At 43.4% G+C, this 17,855-nt stretch overlaps 1 protein-coding gene across 18 annotated transcripts in view; it reads left to right on the top strand.

Moving 5' to 3' along the window:
* The window catches only part of ptprsa (protein tyrosine phosphatase receptor type Sa), a 282,965-nt gene that overhangs the window by 181,988 nt on the left and 83,122 nt on the right, over positions 1–17,855 (top strand). For 16 of the 18 annotated variants that reach the window (XM_090235173.1, XM_090235172.1, XM_090235167.1 and 13 more), the window contains 5 exons: positions 5,452–5,562; positions 15,746–16,015; positions 16,176–16,757; positions 16,922–17,058; positions 17,259–17,403. In XM_090235173.1, coding sequence (XP_090091299.1) covers positions 5,452–5,562; positions 15,746–16,015; positions 16,176–16,757; positions 16,922–17,058; positions 17,259–17,403 — 1,245 coding nt within the window. Of the gene's footprint in view, positions 1–5,451; positions 5,563–5,832; positions 7,794–15,745; positions 16,016–16,175; positions 16,758–16,921; positions 17,059–17,258; positions 17,404–17,855 lie in introns of those variants that run through there. The other 2 variants (XM_090235169.1, XM_090235168.1) reach the window with 1 other exon arrangement.

The following is a 17,855-nucleotide window of genomic DNA, read 5'->3' as shown; positions in this document are numbered from 1 at the left end:
ACTTTATTGACGTGTTTCGAGGGCCATTGTGCTAGTGTTGCTGTAAATTGCTGTTTATCTTAAAGACATACGGCGGGTCTCTATCTGTAAGCCCCCATTGTGTGGCCGTGTGGAGCTTTGTGCACATGGCCACTTGCTGGCGCAAGATCATTCTTTCTGTGTTATTTTCGTGCTGTTTTTTTTAAGACACAAACAAAATGACAAGCAACGCCAATGGCCGTGCACGTTCTGGAAAGCTACAGGCTGTCTGGGTGCTGCCAGGGAACTAGGAGTGGAATTATGCAAAATACATGGAAAATAGTCATACAAAAAATTGAAAGAGAAGGGGAAAGGAGAGAGGGGGTGAGTTGGTGGAGAGGATTCCGAGGAGGCGGTGGGGTGGTTTCAAGAGAAGGAACATCAAAGACATTTTGTTTTGGATTCCAGCATGTTAAAAGAGCTTTAGGGCCTGTTGTCTTTAAAGACGGTACCCTCAGTTGGCCAGGGACTGCTTGGTCAAAAATACAGAATTAGCTATGTATTAGATGAATGGGGGAGGCATAGAGAGAGAGAGAGAGAGAGAGAGTCTTGAGCACAGTGAATTAATTAATGCAAATTAGTTTGAACAGAAATTATCGCCATTGTATACAAGAATTACGTACTATGACACAGGCAGACACAATTCGAGCAGACATACACAACAGAAAGGGATACTAAATAAAGGATATGAAATCTGTAGCACCAATGCTACCGGAAACCATTAATTACATTGCCAGCTCTGTTCCAGGAAGCGATTTGACGATAAAGAGACTGACAGATCGAGGGAGAAAGCAACTTGAAATAGAATAAAATGGTGATTTTTTTTGCCTGCTCTTCCCAGCTTAAGAACTCTCTGTACTCCTGAGATGTGCTTTGAAATAATGGCTGCAATTATGTAATGAACTCAGTGGGTACCCTAGAACCAGCTGATGGCTCTTAGAAAGGAGTTACCTAAAAGAGCGACGCACAGATAACACACTCACTCAAAGTCGCTCCTTGATTGAAAAGCTCAATCCACAGGAGCCTCTCGTTGGTTTTAATTAGTGTATAATTCATTTGGCTCGGCTGTTTATGTAGTCATCTTGAGATTCTCTCACTTTGAATCAGTGCGGTTTTACACAAACAATCAATAATCAGGTTTCCATCCAACTTTTTATGCAAGTAAACTACATGTTGGAGAAAACACGACAGAACTGATGGAAAGTGCAAATCTGTCGGTAAACTTTCCAAATGTCCTCAAAATCAAATATGCTACACAAGGTGGGATCTTTTTGTGTCTGTAAAGTTAATTATGGGAGAAATGGCATCGTAAGCGCTTTCGTGCATAAATGTTTATATACATTTGGAGTTATGCAATGACATGTTTTGTAATCCTCCCACTATGACTCCCATAATAATCTCTTCATGTAGCCCAGGGATCATCAACTAGATTCGGCCCACGTGCCTCCATTTGGGGAACCCTGATGTAGGCTATACCTGCACTGTATATGCGAGCTGTTAGCTAGAGCGCACTTGGCAATACCAGAGTGGGCACATTCGCTATATAACACAACATTTTTGTGACAAAACCATCGTTAGAGTTGAAAATGCAATGGGAACCCATTAAACTTTTTTTTTGTTCGGGACATTTTTCTTGTTCGGAACATTTTTCTTGTTCGGTACATTTTTCTTGTTCGGTACATTGCAATTTAACTGCAGGAGTTATTTGTATGTGCACTACGTCATCGCGCACAAGTCAATTTGATGGAACACATCTCTGGTGCGAAAATGTGCATCTTGGTTTTATGTGATGGGAGAATGTTTGCTTGAAAATCTGTCGCCAATTGGACGGAAACCTAGGCGCCCGAATGTTTCAGTTGGCATCTGTAGGTATTGGTTAGAAACTGTGTTTAGTTCTATTCGTTTTTGGTTCAGGAACTCCAATAAATATAGAAACAGGTAAATAATAGCCTGTGTCATGGTGTTAAGGCATGCCCATGGCAAGGGGGGCCAACCGAAGATCTATGGTCACAGGAAGGGAGAGAAGGGCTTGCTCTCTTCGTAAACACCCAGGCTTTTTTGTTTATTTATCCTCAGCACTTTATGGAGGCGTTAAAATGTCTGTCGCCGGGCCTTCAATCAGCTTAAAGATTTCAGAATTCAGCTCGGCCAACAGGAATTTCTGGAACTGTCTCTGCCCAGAGTCAGACTTCACATGGTTCTTATTCACTGGCCTCCCTGCCGTCCAACTGAGGAGGCCTCTCTGAACACGCTCCAGCCCACCTGCCGTGACTCTGGCACTCGCTGTGCCAACCGCACATCAAACAGATCCAAATCAGGTCCCCCACACACACAGCAAAAACACCACCTGCGTTCTTGCAGGTAGACGGTTTCAGTTTGCCGTATGTGTTCACCATGCCAGATAGGACTCCCCATTGGGGACGGGATGATCTGAAAGAGAGAAAATAAGAAAAAAAGAGAGAAAATAAGAGAATTCTAAATGGGTCGAGTTTCAGAGTCTATGTCTCTCTATTTTGCACAAGCTCTTAGCTAGAGATCATACTGTACATGGAAATTGAGGCAGGCAGTCAGAGTAAAGATAGTAACATAACACGGTGCATTTGGAAAGTATTCAGACCCCTTGACTTTTTCCACATTTTGTTACGTTACAATCTTATTCTAAAATTGATTCATTCGTCATCAATCTACACACAATACCTCATAATGACAAAGCAAAAACAGTTTAGAATTTTTTGCTAATTTATACATTTTTGAAAATTATGATATCACATTTACATAAATATTCAGACCCTTTACTCAGTACTTTGTTAAAGCACCTTTGGCAGCGATTACAGTCTTGAGTCTTCTTGGATATGACGCTACAATCTTGGCACACCTGTATTTGGGGAGTTTTCCCCATTCTTTTCTGCAGATCCTCTCAAGCTCTATCAGGTTGGATGGGGAGCGTCGCTGCACAGCTATTTTTTGGTCTCTCCAGAGATGTTAGATCGGGTTCAAGTCCGGGCTCTGGCTGGGCCATTCAAGGACATTCAGAGACTTGTCCCTAAGCCACTCCTGTGTTGTCTTGTTTGTGTGCTTAGGGTCGTTGTCCTGTTGGAAGGTGAACATTTGCCCCAGTCTGAGGTCCTGAGCACTCTGGAGCAGGTTTTCATCAAGGACCTCTCTGTACTTTGCTCTGCTCATCTTTCCCTCATTCCTGACTAGTCTCCCAGTCCCTGCCACTGAAAAAGATCCCCACAGCATAGTGCTGCCACCACCATGCTTCACCATAGGGATGGTGCCAGGTTTCTTTCAGACGTGATGCTTGGCATTCAGGCCAAAGAGTCAGATCAGATCAGATCTTGTTTATCATGGTCTGAGAGTCCTTTAGGTGCCTTTTGGTTAATCCAAAAGGGCTGTCATGTCCCTTTTACCGAGGAGTTGCTTCCGTCTGGCCACTCTACCATAAAGGCCTGATTGGTGGAGTGCTGCAGAGTTGGTTGGCCTTCTGGAAGGGTCTCTCATCTCCACAGGGGAACTCTAGAGCTCTGTCAGTGTGACCATTGGGTTTATGGTCACCTCCCTGACCAAGGCCCTTCTCCCCCGATTTCTCAATTTGGCCGGGCAGCTAGCTCTAGTAAGATACTTGGTGGTTTCAAACTTCTTCCACTCTGTTCATGGGGACCTTCACTGCTGCAGACATTTTTTGGTACCCTTCACCCAGATCTGTGCCTTCCTTAGACCTCATGGCTTATTTTTTGCTCTGACGTGCACTGTCAACTCTGGGACCTTATATAGACAGGCGTGTGCCTTTCCAAATCATGTCCAATCAGTTGAATTTACCACAGGTTGACTCCAAGTTGTAGAAACATCTCAAGGATGATCAATGGATACAGGATGCACCTGAGCTCAAATTTGAGCCTCATATCAAAGGGCCTGAATAGTGTTAATAAGGTATTTATGTTTTTTATGATATTAAAAACCTGATTTCGCTTTGTCATTGTGGGGTATTGTGTGTAAATCGATGAGGGGGAAAAAGTATTCAATCCATTTTAGAATAAGGCTGTAATGTAACAAATGAGGAAAAGGTGAAGGGGTATGAATACTTTCCGAATGCACTGTATATGGTTTGTTATAAACTGGGTGTTTCGAGCCCTGAATACTGATTGGCTGACATGGGTATGACAAAACATATATTTTTACTGCTCTAATTACTTTGGTAGCTAGTTTATAAAAGCAATAAGGCACCTCGGGGTTTGTGGTATATGGTCAATATACCACGACTAAGGGCTGTATCCGGGCACTCCGCGTTGCATCGTGCGTAAGAACAGCCCTTGGCCCGTGGTATATTGGCCATGTACCACACATCCTCGGGCGTTATTGCTTAATTATAGGGACCTATCTTAACATGTTAGCTTTCTGCAGTGGTATATCTGAATTACTTATTTTTTGAAGTGGTAGTGTATCTGACAAAGGAGCACAGGCACAGTGGCATATTGACGCTCCTTAGCTAAACGCTAACGAGCGCCAGTGCTGTTTGTCAGGGAGGCAGGGGCGGCAATCTGTCAGCAGGCCGAGCCAGACCGAAGTCCTAATGATATCATCAGGAGCAGCCGTCATTGAGCGTTAACGAGGAATGATCTGACACCCATTGTTTCACCTCCTGTCTTCGATCTACTTCATTCTCCACACTGTTTACTTTGTTAGCTAGTGCTGGTCTTACTCGTCTGTAACCCATATTGAGACTTGCACATGGAGACTTGAACGTGAACCTGGGGTTTGTTTGTCAGCTCTACCTGGCAAGTTCTAAGGTTTGAAGAAGGTGTCCCTGTAGCCACTGATGCGGACATACACAATTAATATCTCACTGTTAGCAATTATTCACTCTGTGGTGCTGCAGTGGGGATGGATATGCTGCACTAATTAGAGTGCTTCAGAGTTGCTCATTTTGGACATGAACTGATGAATCGTATGTCTGGAGATCTGCCCATGCCCCCCCCACACACATATACACACACACACACTCCCTCAGTGAGTGCTATGTGAAGGGTGATCTGTCCATCCCCATTCAATCGCAACCTCTCAGCGTCTACATCTTGTCTATCACGCCACTGGCACCACTGGCACTCATGGGTGTTTGAGGAGAAAAACATGTACAAGGATCTTTTCCGTACACATTTAACAGCAAATTTAGTTTGACTTATTCAGTTCACCAATTTAATTATTTCATTTTTTTGTGGGTTAGTGAGGCTAGTGGAAGGCAGTATGCATTAGTGTTAAGGGAGAGAACCATTTTCAACCAAACGGGCTTGAGAAATTTACGAGGGATACTTTCCATTAAGAAGGTTTCTGAATCTCCTGCCATTATGGATTTACTAATAATTTTCTCCTCCTCCCTCTTCTTCTCTCTCTCTTTCTCTCTTTTTGTCTTTGTCGGGTGTTTGTCTTTCCCAGGTGCCCTGCAGATTGAGAACAGCGAGGAGACGGACCAGGGGAAGTACGAGTGCGTGGCGTCTAACGTGGAAGGCGTGCGCTACTCATCCCCTGCTAACCTATATGTGCGAGGTAGGGTGCAACAAGGTGCCGGAGGCCAGAACACCTTCTACTACTTTGACGGAAATGGCTGCCAGAAGGCAGCTCAGTCTAAGTGCACTAGGAAGTCACATTTTAAGAAATCGTGACCAAGGGGACAATACAATTTCTTAACTTTGAATGGGGCACTATTGTGTATCATAGAGTATTTGCAAGGAAAAATCTGATTTATTTACATAATCCTTGTGGCATTGATACTAGTATTGTTCCTCATAAATGCTCATTTAACTTGCAGTGAAGAGTGTTGAACTGTATCCCACCAACTAACCCTCCCTGTTATAGTGCTCAATTCAAATTGGTGTCTTTTAATCTTGATATGCTCCCTTTCTGAAAGCCACAAATACCCTAAAGAGGCAGATATGCAAAATTTAGGCTTTTATGATGACAACGTATGTGGTCAGTAATTATTCAAGTAAGTGGGCGATAGTTGTAGTAGGCTTTTAAATCTGTTTACTGTAAAACGCCCATGTCATTCTCTAAGTTAATGGTCTTAAAGTGAGTGTCCAAGGAATGTTTCTGAATCGATTTTAAGTCACAGGATTATGACGGTAAGTCTGATTTTGATTGGGTGGCAAAGCCTACTGCAAACCAATCAACATTTTTAACCCCATTCTTCCTTTCAGATTGGGAAAAAAGGTTTGAACTGCTGTACAATAACCTAAGGCAATGCCTACAGCACCACTAAAGTAGAAACATCCATTGCTAGTATTACGACATTACTATTTTGGGGTTTTGTCTTAAAATATGTCATTTAGCTGCTGTATTCTGAAATTGTGAAAATATGAAGAACAATCCATCTGAGTAAGCGTTTCATTTTCTTACAAAGCAGGCGATGAAGACAAAAGTGACTCCCTACCACTAATGCTAAACGATAATGAATCCCTTGTGAGGCAGCTTTAATAAATTGAGGCAGATGCATTTTTAGGCATGTATTATTTAGTTTGTGCATATTTTTTTTTTAAATGCCTCACATATCTGCTCAGTTTGTACCCGCTGTGTACCAAATAACTTTGTTCCCACTAAATAATTCACGCCTCTTACATGATAAAAATGGGTCAGGGAGCTGCCTTTTCATTATTGCCGTCATTATCATGCCCTCGGAAGGAGCTGCTTACCAGGGAGTTAAAAATCCTAGTGCAATAATGCCGTTCCTCTACTAGAGCTCCACCTCCAGTTCCCGTTCACATATAGAGTATGTGATGCTGTGGCACTCCGAGTCAAGCAGTTGACCTCCACGCTTATGTCCTGTGTGACAGAGTAAAAGGCAATCTAAGCGAAGAGCCCCATCGACGTAAGAAACAGAAAACAATTGGCAGCATTTTGTAATCTTAGAATCTGAATGCAAAAAATATATATCATGTCCTCAGACCAAGTTTAGACCAAGTTTAGTTCCAGTAACTAGTGCAATCCCCAGGATGGTGTCTACATATGATCTGTATCCAGTGGCACAAGTTATGCCTAGATTGTGTCGATTGTCTCTTTTTGGTTTTAATTTGTCATTCAATTCTAAAATTTGATGTTGACTAGTATGTTTTGTTCACAAATCAAATTGCACTTAAAATTAGCAGCTCCAGTAGGGATCAAACCTCAAATGGACATTACCCTGCAGTAGTATACAGTACTTGATTATAAGACTGTAGCCATAGACCATCCAAAAATCAAGCCATTGTCAAAATGTCACTTTTTGGCTTGCTCATAACCACCTGGTTGAAGTAAATGTCTTAATACTGCAGCTGCTAATTTGAGCTCAAACTGTGTCCTTCTATTGGTTATTTTCTTTTTTACTTTGGGTTGTTTTTTTATTTTCTCTTTATTTTGTTTCGTTCTCTAATGAAAGCAAATTCGGCCACCATGGGAGCTCTTCTAGGTGGCTAAGGAGCTTGTGAATTTTGATAATGATGATACGCTTGATTTTACTCCAGTGGCGGCCCATTTTTCCTAACAGACGACAGCGCGGCCACTGGGGTGAATCTGATTGTTTTGGGTTAAAGCTTATTTAACGGGCCAGGCAAGTTTCTTAAAGACGGATGTCACTGATAGCAGAGACAGAGAGCCGAGGGAAAACCTAAAACTAGAAATGTAGCTGCAGCTAAACGCCTTGAGGTGGCTTTTTTTACTCTCTCTGTGTTTCCCCTATTTTTCTCTTCTCCTCATGTCATTGTGTTCTGCATCAACCCCTTTACATCCCTCAGAGCTTCGAGAAGGTTGGTGTGTTTTTTCTTTTTTACTTTTTTTACCCACATAAAAAAACATGTTGAACATATATTTATCTATTACAAAGCTCGATTCATTACTAATTTGATGAAATCCTAAACAATTTGTATCAAAAATGCTAAATACTTATGAAGGGCAATTTTCTTTAGTCAAAAGAAGAAATGATTCAAAGAAACCCGCTTAGTTCGGGTTTTGTTTCTTTACTTTTAAGTTTGCATTGTGGGGCCTTTTCTCGTTTGCATCCTTTGGTATTGCTTCTGCTCTGAAAGCTTTCTTGCATGTGTTTCTCATGGAAACCCAGCACTTGGAAATAACAGGGCCTGATGCATGATTGGAGAATGTAACTACGCTTGCATGCCTGAACAGAATTCCTTTGGGCATTTTCTTTTATTTCTGCATTCTTTCCTGTGTTTTTTTCTTCAATTTGTTTCTCTCTACTTCTTCTGTTTACCCACCCACTGTTTACCTAATTGAGACCTTAGTTGGCTTCTTCTTTTAGTTAGTCCTTTTGTATAGTGGTGTTAGTGTCGTGTTTGTCCCTTAGTTTTGTTCTGTTTTTTTTTACTTTCCTTTCCTTAAAATGTATGTGTTATTCGTGGTTCTTTTGTTTGTGGTTGTTAGTTTTTTACCTCAGTAAAGCTGCTGCTTCTTGAGTCCCTACACAAATTTTAATGCTAGATCAAATAATATGTGTGTATACAGCCAGTGTTCCTGTCATCGTGTTTAAAGTAATCCATTATGAATACATCAATCCTGATTGGTCTAGATTGGGTTGAGTGGAGATTTAGCATTTTACAGTATCAAGAAGATCAATATCAATATAATGACTCCTGCACGGGTGCAGGGGTATTTTTTATTTTCCAATGGCGGCAATCAGACACGATTGGTCCGTTGGCTGACTGTCGTTGTCCTTCAGCAGTCGGCAGACTCAATCAAACTCCGCTTTGTTATTAATTCAGTTGCCTTTTCGACACTGCATGTCTGGATTGATTTTCGGGCGGGTAACGAAGGTTCTCAAACTGGACAAAAACAAATACGGAGCGTTTTTTGTTGTTGTTGATGCGTTTGCTTTAAACCCCGGTCTAATGGTGAGGAGAAGGGCCCCAAATGAATTGCAGACCAATGCGAGCACCATTTGTTCACTAAATTGAGTGTCTTGAATCTAGCGTTCCATCAGCTTTCGAATGAGTTTTCAGCATAATGTGTTACTGTGTGTGTGCTAGTTTTGGAGCAGCAGATATTGACCTGAATCAGAGCCAGATCTGTATTAAATATCATGTCACCCACTGCAGTAAACTTGCACGGCTCCAGAGCGCTTATACATTACATAGATTTTGGGCAAAAGCCGGGTTGTTGGGCGACAGAATTACATGAGGTTCAACAAGTTTGTTCTATCAGGCAGAAATCACTCATTCAGGCAGAAAAGATCGCAGACTTGCTCACGACTTCCCGTATCTAACTCCTCTGAGAGCTATGATAATTTCTCTCTCTTTTATTTCTCTCTCTTTATGGATCTCCTGAGGATTAGGTCCAAGAATATGAGCTCTGTATATTGGTAAAAGTGGCCCTGCTCTGGGTCTGCGAAAGCATGTCCAGAGCCGTGTTGCGTTCCAACTGCGACAAAATAGTCCCTTTTTAAAATTGACGCAGAGTGGAGAGCTGCACTCTCCCCTGTGGCGCGAGTGCCCATGTGGTCCGAGCATGTCGGCTGCCTAAGAGAGACACAGGTTCACCCCTTTGCCTGTACCCTCGCCAACGCAAAAGCGGAAGAATAAATAATGAAACACATCGCCCCCTGCCGTGTCTCCATGGACTTGGTTATTGGCTTTAGTTCTTAGTTTTGTAGTTGTATTCGCCCGTGGACCTGGTCCTGTACTATCTTAATGGCACACTGTAACATATCCTAACCCCAATATGGGCAGTGGAGCCACCAAGTTGCAGTTGAGGGTTAATGACATCTCACAATAGTCGACCCACACACTGCTCTGCTGCTGCTCTCGACATGTGTGGTCTCTTTTGTGTCTCCTTGCCCGTCTCGCTTTAGACTCAACTAAGCCAATGCCCCCTTTGAAATCCTCGGTCTTAACGCCGTTCAGCGAGACAGTTTATTAGGCAAATGTACATAATCATCTCTTTTGAGCCCTCACTCGTCGCCGACACAAATGAGGGGGTTTGTCGGCTCCCACTGTACCTTGCACCAATTAATGATAAAAAATACACTCTATTAGCAAATGTACCAATTGAAGCCTTGCATACCGCAGACTTGATATCCTCCCATTATTGTCCTCCCACAATAGAGTCCTTAAAACATGACATGATCCCAACGAAGGAAACTTAACAAGTGAGCCCAGGAGACTTGGGCAACGATTACATTTCGGTAGATTTTTTTTGCAGACATATATTGATAACTATATATATATATATTATTGTAGTAGGTCTGTAATTAGTGTCTGGAGAAATATAATAAAGACTTTATCCACATTGTCATTGATGCAGGAAGACTGTGCTGTGATGAATGCATGTGAATGTTTGCACCCCTACTATGATGCCTGCCTTGTTTTGAATGCGCTTGCATGTCCTGCTGTGCATTTGTGTGTAACTGTTGGGAAAGAAAGCTAGATTACACCTTATTTTCTCGCTGGCCAAAGTGGAAGCCAGCCATTGCTAAGTAGATGTTTGTTTGAAGGAGTCCTGGAGATAACAGGCCCCCTCAAAACCGCACATATCTGTTTCCTTGGAGCCCTGTATGAATTAAGAAATGCATCTTTTTTGGGGGTCACAAAACAGGGATCAATTTACTCTCAATCTGGACCAAATGTTTATACATTTTCCAATCTGACTAATTCACCACAAAGCTGAGACATATCTGCAGTATCGTTTGGCTGCTTGTCTACCTGTAAGACGATGGAAAAACAAGGCACTCTACAATCTTCTGAGCCTACTGTTTGCTATTATCAGATATCCAGCCAGGATTTCTGTCAGTATTCCTTATGTGATAATATCCATTTTGATGAGCCACCCATAGAGACTATTTAGCATTGCCACAGCCACGGTGTGTTAATATGGGCGGCCCCTGTGGTTTCTATGTAAATGTGCTCGGCCTCACTCCACGAGTGTAACCAAAGGATCTCCATATCATGCCTGTGTCCTCAGGCACCAAGAGGGTGTAATCTCAGCTTCAAGGTGACACTAAAGGCTGCACATTATTTTGGCTTACCCCTTCATTTTGGGGCAGGACAGACTGCCTCACCAAAATGGCCGATAATGTCCGCCTTCTTCTGACCTCTGTTTTGGCACTGAACTCCTTCCACGTACCGCCCACTTGGAGTTACCGCAGTACTCTGGCGTTCTCTCTTGACTGCTTCTCCACCATCGTCCACTGTATGACCTTTGAGTTGTCTTTCTCTCTCCACATTGGGGCTTTAAATAGGATTATATACTTGTTACTGAGTCAAAATGAGTGGTCTATTATTCTCTCCATTCTATATCGGCCGGTTGGGCTCCTGGTCTTTGTGAATGAGGAGACGTGTCAATGCAATTGGGATTCTTTTTAAGCTGGGTTTGCGTTTCTAAAGGGTAGCATTGCAAAGAAAGAGCAGCACTCACCACATCTTGTCTGCTCGGCCGATCTCACAGAGCCAGGTGCAATGATAAATACATGTACTCCACTCTATCCCTTAATTATCTCGTATACAGTACTATATCAAGGTAATGGTAGTGGGTGAGGCATTGGCTAGAGATACAAATGTCGACCAGTAACGGCATACTGGGGGCCCAGCTCCCAATTCCTCTGCCACGGTCACCCTACCCATCTCAAGATGAATAGGATTTAACGAAGCTGCGTTTATTGTCAACTAATGATGCTCTGTTTAAACAGATATTCTGGAGACATTCCGAGGGTAGAATTTATCAGAATTCATCAGAGGCTACATAAATGCATAGGGTTAGAGGTTAGATGACTGCTCCTTTGACGCATGCTTGAAATAATTTAATGGAGGTTGGTGTACCCTTTTTTCCAGGGGGGAGATTTATATTACAGAAAACAGTAGGGCCTTCGAAGTGCAGGTAGCCAAAGGTGAAGGGTTAGATATTTTCCTCTGTTAAAGCCTCATTCACTCAACCACCAATGCTCCCGGTCCATTGGCTGACCCTCGCCCCAAGGGAGAGAACAGCACCGTCAAAACCAATACTGGTATTCTCTTATTCGAATGTCCATACAATTCATCCTGATTGGACTTCCCTTAAAATTAGACTTCTTTGATATTCAAGTGTTTGGAATTTGATTTATGTAAGTCAAATATAAAAGTGTCCGTAAGTCCTCTATTTGCCTTGACCCCCCCCCCCCCCCCCCCCCAAAAAAAAACACAAGTTCCAAAACATCCAATGGTCTTTATACAGAGCCTTGAGGAACACACATGCATACTGTGATATTGTGTATGCTATTAAGACTGGTTTTGTGGATTTTAAGTTGGATTTCCTTTCTTTGATTTTGTGTGTATGTAAGGTGTATGTGTACACCATGCTAGATTGGGAATGGCATGCTTGGATGGGCTTGGTTGACATGGTTGGACTGTACTGGTTCTCTTGTGTCGGACCTGGTGGATGGAAGGATGCCTGACTGTTGTCTGTTACTCATGCCATAGTCACACCCATGCATGTCCGTGTGAGGAATGGGTTGCCCTTTCACCTTTGTTCTTCAATAAGCCCTTTTTGGGGAGGGATTAGAATAAGGCTATGGCCTTTTTGGTTGAATGCTTTACTCAAAGTGCGCTACAAAACGGCTGCCATAAGAGTGACATCATACCTACCATAACAGGACAGGACAGGGATCATGACAAAAATGCTAAGAGATATGACCTTGTTCTGACATGCCTGATTGTTGTAACATCTGAAAGATGTTGAAACTACACTCTCCTGCCTGTTAACGAAGTTATACTCGTTGATATAAATGGAGGGTTGATTCAGTCATGACCTGTTATGAAATAAATTATGTCATGCCACCGTTTTACTAGCATTGTGATTGTCACTTCCTGTTGAATATGGTGCCTACGCTCTTTTCGTTTTTTGGAAATAGGAGCCAATTTTGGATATAATTGTTTATCTCAAATGTGTCTAAAAAGTTCAAAGGTGTTATGGTTTATTTGGTGTCTTTTTGACATGATGCAATTTGAGTTACCATTTTACTAAAAGTAAACACAAATGTATTTTACATAATGTTATCTTAAAAGGAAATGTGTAGGTACCACAAGCTAACTTACTTCTACTTTATCGGAATAGAGCCTCAAGGTTGGATTGTGACATTCTGAGGTAGTAACTGGAACAAATGACATTGTCAGTGAATTAGAGGTATTTTGTAAGGTACTCCAGGAGAGCAGTGGTGTGGGTGTATAAGATAATATGATTATCGGCCAATGGGGACCATAGATGGTCACCATTCATCTTCAACTCAATCAGAACAATCATGTGAATAAATGCTTTATTAGTCATTTTACACATACAGTCAAAGGCGATACGCCTCCATGATTCTGTGACCAATCAATTTTGGTTGTATTCTGTAGTTCAGATTCTAGTTAAAAAAAAGTAGTAGAGATGAACATTTCTTGGATGTCTCTTTGTGCACAAGCTTGGTTTATGTATAATAGATCCCAGCCCAGAGTTACTTTATTGATATGCACACTCGGTAGTGTACACAAACGGGTAAATCATTTTAGAAGGAGTGTGCTGTAAGCTGATTGGTGCGCTCCCTCGTGGAAAAACAACCAAGGCTATCCAATATTACTATCGAATGAATCCCATTTGGATCGACACGGTGTGTTTGAAATGCCATTTTTCCTCTATGTCCCATCTTCCCCCCCTAACCTTAGTGCACCCCTGGTTTTGTTGGCAACAAGCTGGGGGATGGGGGGGGGGGCAGTTGAATCTCTGATTTGAAGCCCCAGTGTGTGAGACCTTGAACCCACTTTGAGCAATGTTTTTGTTTACTTTGGCCAGAATCACAGTCTCCTTACTCTATCCCACTTCCGCCCCTCTCCCCTCCTACCTTCCTCTACCCTCTCCCCTCCCTCTGCGTACAGTACGTCCTTGTGCCCATCAGTGTCTTGTCTGTCTGTCCCTTCAGTCTGCTGCCTTGCTGCTTGGGTCTGTTCCGTTCTGCCTTGTGTCCCGTCTCCTTGTCCTCTGTCTGTCTGTCTTGTCTGTCTCAAAGTCTGAGTCTCACCCCTTACATATTCACATCATATTTTTTTTTACGTCTCTCTCTCTCAACCTGAGTCCCAAAGCCTCATACACAGTGTGTCTGTCACACACACAAATAGGCACATGCATACACATAGCATTACATCACACATATCGCAAACATCGCACGCATGTAGATATACTATGCATGCTCACATAAACCCAAACTATTACCCAACTCAACCCTCTCCCCTCTCTCAATCCAATGATCAACGTCCTCTGACCATTCAACCCACAGCCAATTCTCTCCCATCCTAGACGTCCATTGTACTGTACCTTTCTCCAGCTCTTCCTCTACCTTCTGTCGGTTTGTTTCTCGACTTCTTTTACTATCTGTGATAGTTCCGCTCTAGCTACAACTACTACAGCTATCTCTTTATGTCCTCTTATAAACACACTACCTGTTCTTCTCTATACTTATTTTGTGTTACTTCTGCCAGGACTGCGATGTGACAATGTGCCAACTGTCACATTAGGTCACATTGGCAAAAAAAAAAAAAAAAGAAAAAAAAAGGAGCTTACACAGCATTGAAGTGGGTTTCCCCCCCTCCCTCCTCCCACCCCTCCCTTCTCTCTTTTTGTCTCTCTCTCTGTCTCTATTCCTTGCGCGCGCTTTATCCTATATCTGATATTTCTCTTTTCCTCTCCAATCGTCTTTGTCTGGGCATGCTAGCGAACCTTAAGTTATATTCCTCAATGCATTTTATCTAAATTTTATATCTGGTTTTGTTACTTATCATTTAATCCTTGGTTTACCTCAGTCTATTATGCATGCTGTCTGTGGGACTGATAGTTGCATCTATCAATGGAACCGTGTCAGATCTTAAAAAGGCTTTGTCCAGTGGATCTACCCTAAAACACAAAAATCTGATTAAAGTTTCTCATCATTAGCCAGGTACCATTAGGACTAAGAGCACGAGCCTGTTTACCAATCAGGTGCATGAGGCCCCAACTCAAACTATAATAACTCTATCCACAGAATAAATACAATGGGAGAAATGTCTTAGGGAAGATCTCAATTGCATACTCCTCGCATCCTCTCTCCTCTTTCCTTGTCTCCTTCTCAAAACCCATTGGAGGAGAAGGTCAGCGTGGAGAGAGCTCTGGTTTTCTCATCCTATGGGTTTTGAGAGGGAGACAAGGAGAGAGGACGAGAGGAGTAAGCAATTGAGATCTTCCTTTATTCTTCCTTTGTCGTGGGAGGGCCTATAATGGCTGTGAGTGGTGAGTGGCTGTGAGGACAGGAAGTTCCTGTTTACTGTATAGCATCGATCATACAGTACTCCCTCAAATATTATACTCTGTCTTCATGGGTGTTAACTCCATGTTGTAGATGCATATTCTGTCAGTAGTTCAGTTTTCAAAGATGAGAAACTCATAATAGATTTTTGTGTCTTTAATTGTGCCGTGATGGGTCAAATTTTGGTAAATGGAACCTTGTTGCTATGAATCGTTGCTTTAATGTCAATCTATATTGTTGTTGAAGCAGTTCTTGTTAGTTTAGTATTTTTTTGTTAATTTGGAAAGTATGTCCTAGAAAAACGTACTAGATTTAGTTGATTTAGTTGTCATGCACCGTGTTGATTTCTGTTGATGTAACGGATGCCGTTGAAAGGGTCAATTTTCATCGGCCGGTCTTGTTACCTCTTTTTCTCTCTCTTTTTGACTCCCTCCCTCCACATCTTCCCTCCCTCCTTCCCACTCCCAGTCCGGCGCGTGCCCCCTCGCTTCTCCATCCCGCCCACCAGTCACGAGATCATGCCAGGTGGCAGTGTGAACATCACCTGCGTGGCGGTAGGGTCGCCCATGCCCTATGTCAAATGGATGCTCAACTCAGAGGACCTGACGCCGGAGGACGAGATGCCGGTGGGCCGGAACGTTCTGGAACTCAACAGCGTGCGAGAGTCGGCCAACTACACATGTGTGGCCATGAGCAGTCTGGGCATCATCGAGGCGGTCGCGCAGATCACAGTCAAGTGTAAGAGGGGGCACAGGGATTCATCTAGGCTACTACTACTACTGCTATGGTCGGGCAAAACCAGCATGGAGATGTGTTATGAGGTGTCATCTTTATGATAATTCTATGTTTGCATCTAAAAGTCCCTCTTCACCCCTCCCTCCCCACCTGACCCCCACAGCCCTGCCCAAGCCCCCAGGCATCCCCATGGTGACCGAGACCACGGCCACCAGCGTCACCATCACCTGGGACTCGGGCAACCCGGACCCTGTGTCCTATTACATCATCCAGTACCGCGCCAAGTCTCCTGACAGCAAGTTTGAGACCATGGACGGCATCACCACCACGCGATACAGCATCGGAGGCCTTTACCCCAACACAGAGTATGAGATCCGCGTTTCGGCCTTCAACACGATCGGCCAGGGCCCCCCCAGTGAGCCGGTGGAGACCCGTACTGGGGAACAAGCCCCGGCCAGTCCGCCCCGCAACATCCAGGCCCGGATCATCTCCCAGAACACCATGATGGTCCGCTGGGACGAGCCTGAGGAACCCAACGGGCAGATCAAAGGGTACCGGGTGTACTACACCATGGACCCGTCCCAGCCCATGAGCCTATGGCAGATCCATAATGTCCAGGATAGCATCATCACCACCATCCAGAGCCTGGTGGCGTCTGAGACCTACACCATCCGTGTCCTGGCCTTTACATCGGTGGGCGATGGGCCCTTCTCTGACCCCATCCACGTCAAAGTGCTGCAAGGAGGTTAGGGTTCTGGGTTCAACCTTTCCTATCAACATGTCTGTGTGCTCTCACTAGGGATGAATGCATACCACAAGTGATCCATTATGATCCTGTACTGTAGAAAGGAAAGAAGGTTCACTGCAATGATCACTGTCACTAATTAAATGTATCTTTGACTATCTTAGTCCCCGGACAGCCAACAAAGTTCCAGGTTGGCGCGGTGTCCGACACAAGCATCGAGTTGACCTGGGAACCTGCCTTTGAGAAGGAGGGAATCATCAACTTTGAGCTTCGGTACAAAGAGGGCAGTTTTGGCAGCCAGGTAAGATATTATTGTCCATTGTTTAAAGCTATGGGAAGATTGTTAACCAAGCTTTTGCCTTTAAGTACTCTTGAACACCCTATCTGAGGAAAGGTGGTCAAACAAGGTTAAAAAAGGAACAAACAAAAGGTACAGTAAACTGAAGTGATATTTAATTTCCGTCAAAAGCATGCCTCACTCCCTCTGTTCTCCACCAACAGGTGACCAAAACCTTTGTCCCCACTGCCTCATACGTCGTTGAGGGTCTGCGAGCAAACACAGAGTACTACTTCTCTCTGGCTGCCATTTCCAACAAAGGCATTGGAGCCTTCACCAACGAAATATCCCAGAAAACCTTGCAAGCCAGTATGTAGCCCTTTTGCTCTCTTTTCCATGTACTCTGTGTGGGGTGTGGGCGGGTGGTAGGATTCTGTGGTGCAGCGGTTAACAATGTGTGTCTTCTGGGGACCTTTAATCATGCAGATATTTTGTGAGGACATGAACTCTCTTCCTGGCTCCAGGCTAGAACCATGGAATTAAAGGAAGCGTATCTGTTATTGCCTTGATATCGAAGTTCTCATCACCTTTGAACTGTGAATGTGTTTTATGAGGCCATACTCAGGGTTCAAAGCTGATTCAGTTTTGCAATGTCTTTCTTGATTCAATACTATGCAGGTCATCTTTTGAAAACATGTGATTTAATGCTTTGTGAATGACCAATGATGTTTTCTCCCAAAGACTTCTACGTGACAACAATATCTTTACGTTTGCCTCATGAACATGACATACACTGTGCTGTTCTTCTGGAGGATAGGGTT

This window comes from Oncorhynchus mykiss, chromosome 5 (genome assembly GCF_057628025.1).
Source record: "Oncorhynchus mykiss isolate SJ-2025 chromosome 5, ASM5762802v1, whole genome shotgun sequence".
Lineage (NCBI taxonomy): Eukaryota > Metazoa > Chordata > Actinopteri > Salmoniformes > Salmonidae > Oncorhynchus > Oncorhynchus mykiss.
Note: the sequence above shows the minus strand (reverse complement) of the source record. Positions and strands in the feature narration are given on the sequence as shown.